The sequence below is a fragment of the Triticum aestivum genome, chromosome 2D, assembly GCF_018294505.1.
Source record: "Triticum aestivum cultivar Chinese Spring chromosome 2D, IWGSC CS RefSeq v2.1, whole genome shotgun sequence".
Classification (NCBI taxonomy): Eukaryota; Viridiplantae; Streptophyta; class Magnoliopsida; order Poales; family Poaceae; genus Triticum; species Triticum aestivum.
In genome coordinates, this window is record NC_057799.1 from 615362685 (window position 1) to 615369580 (window position 6896).

Consider the following 6896-nt stretch of genomic DNA (forward strand, 5'->3'; position numbering starts at 1 on the left):
TAATGCATGTTGACATAAAAGATAACATATTATCCACTACTAACTAATTAAGCATGACATGAGCAACTATAATATATAATTGTCATCACACACATGTTTACTCATAATAGGCCGAATCGGGACTACTGCGTTACATATTTAAAAACACAAAAATAAATAGGGTTCATATCAGCTTTTCTTCACCACGATCACTTCATCAAGTCATTGTCATTATCGCTTTTCACTTGCATGACCGAATGAAGTGAAAATTATAATAATGCAAGTGTGTCATGGACTAAGCTAAAATCTGCAAACACTTTATAAAAAGGAGAAGACAAGGAAATATTTGGTCTTTCATTAGATCAATAATAAAGAACATAAGAGCCACTTAGAAATTTTTACGAAGTCTTGTCCTTACGACAACTCAAGAAAAGAAAAGAAAGTCAGAGAAACACACTAAAATATTTTTGGAGTTTTTTTTAAAGAAAGCGAAGAAAAATGAAAAGCGAGAAAAAACAAACAACGAAGTAAGAAACGAGAAATCTTTTTGGGTTTTCTTTTAGTACTATAAACTAGCTAAAGAAAAAGGAAAAAAAAGAAAAACCCAAAGAAGTGAGAATAATTTTGGATTTTCAAAGTTTTTCGAACATACAGAAGAAACAAATAAAAGCGAACATGGATATACAAAGAAAATGATGAACACCGGCAAGTGTAATGAATATGTGACACATGAATGAAATGTTGGTGAGAATACGTACTCCCCCTAAGCTTAGGCTTTTGGCCTAAATTGATCTATGGCCATTGCTGGCCTGGGTGAAACTCATAACGATAGTTCAAGTTAACTTCAAGTGCAACACGTGATTAGTCCTTTTCTCCATTTTATCTCTTTCTATTTCCTCTCATTTACTCTTTTTGCCTACGAGCACGTGTAGAGGTCGGCTCTTGCATGGGAGAATACTCTCTCTCTCTTCCATGCAAGCAAAAGTGCAATATAAGCGGGCTTATAGCCGACTGTTATATTTTCTCTTAGAAGAGAGAGCATGATCTGGTACATGAGATGACTGCATTTACCAGATCCCTAGGAGACATGACTTATGAAGGTGGAGTACTTTAACACCTTCACAACCTCCTTTGCAATGAACTTGACCAGGCAATTGTCATTATATAAATGCTCTCATTTCCTAAAATAAGTTTCCTTTATTCTAATTAACCCTTGCGGCACAAGTGATTTGGAAACTGTGTGGTACGGTAAGGCCTCTCCCAATGCTCCACCTTGTACAAATGCTAAGCCTGCGATGTAGGAGAAAAATATGATGTGGCAAGTTAATTAAGAGAAGAGAGATGAGTGTGGTGACCCAAGGAAGAACAATGGTAAGCGTGTGAACCTAGGCAAAACATTTAAATGAAAGAAGCCCACCAATGCATGGAGAGCTTTAGTTGCTAAATCATCAAGGAAGGAAGCTTAGCTACAAGAAGCTAAGCACCTATGCATTTTGGAGTATAGTTGCCAAGCTATTTAACGTGCTTAGCGCCTCATCTAAGCACCGATGCATTGACAGCAGTCTAATAACCAAGCATTGCATTACTGCTCGTCCTATTTGCAAAATTTTAGGAGAACACATTTGCTTGGGCCTTTGTCCGAGATAAAAAGTGTGTCCCTTTCACTCAAGAGTTGGCTTTTGTTTGTAATCCCTTTCTAGTTTTTGTCTTGCTTTATGACTCTCCTGGCTTATCATTGAAACTTAAAAATTATTTGCCCTTTTTCCTTTTAAAAATCCTCTTCTAATGCGGCTTATGATAGAGCTTGATACTTTGGTAAAGTCGTGGTTATTTTTTCAAACAACCAACAAGAGCACTACCTTTTACTAGATGCCCCTTTTCCCCTCTAATCATTAAGGGACTTTAGGATCACAATATAATTAAAATCAAACACTAACCTCAAATTACTCATATATTTACTATCATTTAACCCTTTAATGTTTGGCTCCACTCATTTAATGCTCAATGAGATACTGATTTCATGACATAATAGGCCGACCATAACTACATATGAATTTCATGAAATTACTCATGTATTTACGATAATTTAGTCATTTTGAATGTATAGCTCCACTCAATCGATGCTCAATGACACACTGATTTCATGACTTTTAATAGCCTGACCTTAACTAGGCAAAGATTTCACGAAATTACTCATGTTTTTAGTATCATTTAACCAGTTTGAATGTTTAGCTCCACTCAATCGATGCTCAATGACACACTGATTTTCATGAATTAATAACCGGACCTTAATTTAATTACACATGGATTTCGTAAATTAATAGCCCAATTATTCCCCTCGCTCCCCTCATCGTCCGTAGTTCCAAACTTCCAATACGCAAATCGCTTCTGTACGACTCGATCGATCTGGCATCCTAGCGACCCCACCTCTCACTTCTAGCACCCATTTATCCTCTCGCTTGCACGGGTGTGCCCTAGCCTGATTTGGATGTTTAGATCATCTATAGTTCCAAGTTTTTGCTACAACAAACTTGTACAAAATGTGCCAAAGAAAATGTATAAATGGCAAAATCTTTTTGCTTGATAGTATATATACTCCGTGATTTGATCTATATCAGGCAAAATACTGCATGCGTTTTATATCTAGTGAAAAGAAAAGAAGAACATGCCACTCCAATCAAGTAAGCTCATGTTTATATCCAATGCTATTTCCCTTCAATTTCGTTAGACAGTATAAGTGTGGACAAAAAAAAGATACATCAAGCCATGTTGAAATGTTCTAATCAATTACATTACACAGAGAAATTCTTTTGCTTGAACTGCTTTTGCACTTCTGTACAAATAATACACAAACAGATCTTGCTTTATGTCTCCTTCCTTAATTTCTTCCTAAAACTCCACGTGTCTCGTCGAGCATCCACCGGACGAGCGCATGCATGCATGCACGCGGCCGGAGTCAAATGGCCGGCAAACTGGCTCGATCATTTGATGAAGCCCATAACGTTAGGCGTGCCGGTGTTCTTGAGCCAGCTCATGCCGTCGATGAACACGCCGGCGGTGAACTGCGTGGCCTCAGCCTGTCCGATGACACGGTACCCCGGCCAGGTCACCCTCTTGCTTGTCCCGGCGCCGGGCCCGGTGTTGGCGTACTCGGCGTAGTAGAGCGTCTTGAGCCCGAGGTCACCCATCCACTCCGACCACCCCTCGGGCTTGATGAGGTCGCCGATGGTGCTCTCCATGATCACCGTCCTCGAGTATTCCTTCCACGGCCGTCCGAGGTAGCTGGGGACCGTCTGCCTGACGGGGAACAGCGCGTCCTCCGGCACGATCTTGCACCCCTGGAGCACGATGCCGGTGGGCATGTTGGGGTCCGTGCGCCCGTGCGCGGTCACCATATTGCCCTGGCTTTCCATGGGCTTCCGCACCGTCATGAGGCAGTTCTGGAACACCGCCGCCGAGTTGCCGAAGATGAAGTCGATGGTGCCCAACACCTCGCAGTTGCGGAAGAACTGCCGGTTGGCGTGCACGTACAGGGTGTCCTGGTACCCCTCGAACCTGCAGTTGAAGAACACCGACATGTCCCCCTGCACGTGCAGCGCCACCGCCTGGTGCCCGTCCGGCCCCGCCGTGTTCACGAATCCCATCGACTTGCAGATGAACCCGTTCCCCTCCGCCGCTGCAAACAATCCATGGATCAATATGGCACAGATGACCAAGATCAGTTTGAATTAGGTACGTAGCTAGTGGTCCGGTCACGAGTTGAGCTTACAGAAGGTGCGGGTGGCAATGGTGGCGAAGCCTCCCTTGTTGCTCTTGTCGCCGATGACCCGGGTCTTGGTCGGCCCGTCTCCGTACATGAAGACGTTGGCCTGGTCCTTGCTGACGGTGACGTACTCCTTGTATTCGCCGGCCTTGACGTAGATGACGAAGCGTGCGGTGGACTTCTTGGGCACGGAGTTGAGGGCCTCCGTGATGGTCTTGAAGTTGCCGCTCCCGTCCGCGGCCACCACCGCGTTGGGCTTCTGCAGCCCGCCGGGAATCTGGAGGAGCCTCCGGGTGTGGGACGACACCCACTCCGGGAAGACGCCGGCGGACAGCAGCTTGCGGCGGTGGCTGTTGGGCAGGTCTTCGATCGTGCCGACAACCTCCGTCGCCAGCACCCTCTGATCCTCCTCCTCCTCGGGGAAGCTGCCGTTGCCGATCGCCTCGAGCTCGCAGTTGGCCTCCTTGGCGACTTCGTAGATCATGACGAGCTTGTTGGACAGGAGCTGACGCTTGCCGGCGAGGTCCTCGGGGAGCTCCGTCGCGAGGAGGCGGCGGTTCATCTGCGCCGACATGTCGGCGATGATCTGCATCTGAGTGGACAAGAGCTTTCGCCTGTTGCCTTCGCCGTATTGTTTAACCTCGTTATCCGATAAGGCGTCGTTGAGGAGCCTTCGCTTATTGCCTTCGCCGTATTGTTTAACCTCGTTATCCGACAAGGCGTCGTTGAGGAGCCTTCGCTTGTTGCCTTCGCCGTATTGTTTAACCTCGTTATCCGATGAGGCGTCGTTGAGGAGCCTTCGCTTGTTGCCTTCGCCGTATTGTTTAACCTCGTTATCCGACGAGGCGTCATTGAGGAGCCTTCGCTTGTTGCCTTCGCCGTATTGTTTAACCTCGTCCCCCGACGAGGCATCATTGAGGAGCCTTCGCTTGTTGCCTTCGCCGTATTGTTTAACCTCGTTATCCGATGAGGCGTCGTTGAGGAGCCTTCGCTTGTTGCCTTCGCCGTATTGTTTAACCTCGTCCCCCGACGAGGCATCATTGAGGAGCTTTCGCTTGTTGCCTGCGCCGTATTGCTTAACCTCGTCCCCCGACGAGGCATCATTGAGAAGCCTTCGCTTGTTGCCTTCGCCGTATTGTTTAACCTCGTCCCCTGACGAGGCGTCGTTGAGGAGTCTTCGCTTGTTGCCCTCACCGTATTGTTTAACCTCATCCTCCGACGAAGGATCATTGAGGAGCCTTCGCTTGTTGCCTTCATCATATTGTTTAACCTCGTTCTCCGACGAGCCGTTGTACGTCATGCTCAGCAGCCGTCGCCGGACGAAGTCGGCCTCCTTAGTCAGGTTGGAGACGCCGAAGAACATCGAGGCCGACGAGCCGTCGCCGAACGACATGACCTGGGACGTGTTCGCCTTTCCGGTAAGGTTGGACGTGCTCACGTTTCCGGCGAGGTTGGACGTGCTCACGTCTTGGAGGTGGCGGTCTCCGTCGTGGGACATCTCATCGATCTCGTCCATCGTCTCCGACAGGTGGCGGTCTCCGTCGTGGGACATCTCATCGATCTGGTCCATCGTCTCCGACAGGTGGCGGTCTCCGTTGTGGGACATCTCATCGATCTGGTCCATCGTCTCCGACAGGTGGCGGTCTCCGCTGTGGGACATCTCGTCGATCTGGTCCATCGTCTCCGACAGGTGGCGGTCTCCGTCGTGGGACATCTCAGTGATCTCGTCCATCGTCTCTGACAGGAGGCGCCGGCTCGCGTCTCTCACGACTGCGATCTCATCCAGCCTGCCATTGATAGCTAGAAGCCGGCGCCTGCTTTCCACGTCGTGCGCGTCACCCATGTACCACCCGAGAAGTCGGCGGTTCCCTCCGCCGGTGGAATCACTCTTGGCGTCCTGTCCTTGATGCAGGAACTGGCCGACGCGGGTGATGATAGCCAGGGCGTTGCTGCTGAGCTCTGTGGAGTTCCTCAGCAGCTTGTCCATGGCATGCTTGAGCTCCGGCTTGTCGAAGCCATCGGCGCAGGTGTAGATATAGGTCATGACGCCGGAGATCCAGACCCTGAGGTCGTTGACCTGGACGACGACCTGGTCGGCCCTGAGGCCGGCCATGTCTTTGAGGTCCACGATGGCGTCGTCGAGCAGCTTCTTGCACTCGCCGATGGCGCTCAAGGTGATCTTGTCGGCGGCGCCCTTGCCGACGTCGGTGTATTTGGCGAAGGCGGCGCCGATCTCGTTCATGGCCACCTGGAGCGCGGCCCGGAGGACCTCCTCCGGGTTGGACGACTCGTTGACGACGGGGGTGAGGCTGTTCTCGCACTTGGCCGGGTACAGCGTGGAGGAGCAGAGCTGGGAGAGCTTGATGCTGGTGGACATGTTGCCACCATCGTCGCTGGCCTTCTTGGACGTGGTGACCGCGGCGATCGTGCCGATGACGGCCACGACGCCCACGGCGGCGATGATGCTGGCGGTGGCGGCCTTGTTGGTCATTGTGCGCGAGCCTTACTAACTGAGGTTGGTTTCGATGCCGGAGCCGGCCGGGGCTCCTCGCCGCACGGGAAGCGTAGTGAGCTTGGCCCTGAGGAAGAAGAGAATGCCGCGGCGAGAGTTCGTTTATGTAATTGCAGCTTGTGGACGAGAGCAACGGCTATTCTTGGAATGCCCTGGTTTGGCCTGGGGCTAAGCGGCGCTTTGAATGTTTCATCTCATCCTCATCTCCTGGTTGAAAACGCTTTGAATTTGCGAAAATGCTACACCTACATATAACATGTACGTGAATTTGCATGCATCCATCGATCTCCCGGCATGCATGGCTCGCTCGCACGCTCTTCTTTGCTCTGCATGGCACTAGGTAAGCAATGTTCTACCGTTATTTTTTGATCCAACGGACAGACATCAAGCATGTCGAGCACAGATCGACTGACCACACATTAGTTCAAGTCGATTTTCTCAACCAGCCAAAGCCAGCCCTTTGCACACAAACGAACAGAAGGCCACACCAATTCTTGGGCTGATACAACTTAGACCAGATAAACCCAAGAACAAAAGGGACTGACTAGAAAAAGTGTTCAACATGGCAATGGGTACCCGCTACCCGCGAACCTGCCGGGTAAAAATCCTATTAGGGTAAGGGTTTGGGAAAGTTAAATACCC

The 6896-nt window shown here is 49.4% G+C and overlaps 1 protein-coding gene across 1 annotated transcript; it reads right to left on the bottom strand.

Moving 5' to 3' along the window:
• Positions 1–2746: 2746 nt before the first annotated feature.
• LOC123054977 (probable pectinesterase/pectinesterase inhibitor 58) lies at positions 2747–6314 on the bottom strand. The gene is made up of 2 exons (XM_044478863.1): positions 3749–6314; positions 2747–3655 (listed from the first exon to the last, which is right to left on the bottom strand). The coding sequence occupies exons 1-2, from the start codon at positions 6231–6233 to the stop codon at positions 2961–2963; spliced, it is 3180 nt and encodes a 1059-aa protein (XP_044334798.1). The 5' UTR covers positions 6234–6314; the 3' UTR covers positions 2747–2960.
• Between the last annotated feature and the right edge of the window lie 582 nt (positions 6315–6896).

What these genes read in the sequence shown, in the direction of transcription:
- LOC123054977 (XM_044478863.1), bottom strand. Translation starts at nt 6,233, where the DNA reads ATGACCAACAAGGCCGCCACCGCCAGCATCATCGCCGCCGTGGGCGTC. An exon ending in CATTGCCACCCGCACCTTCT is followed by an intron (nt 3,656 to 3,748) that starts GTAAGCTCAACT and finishes GATTGTTTGCAG; the next exon opens with CGGCGGAGGGGAACGGGTTC.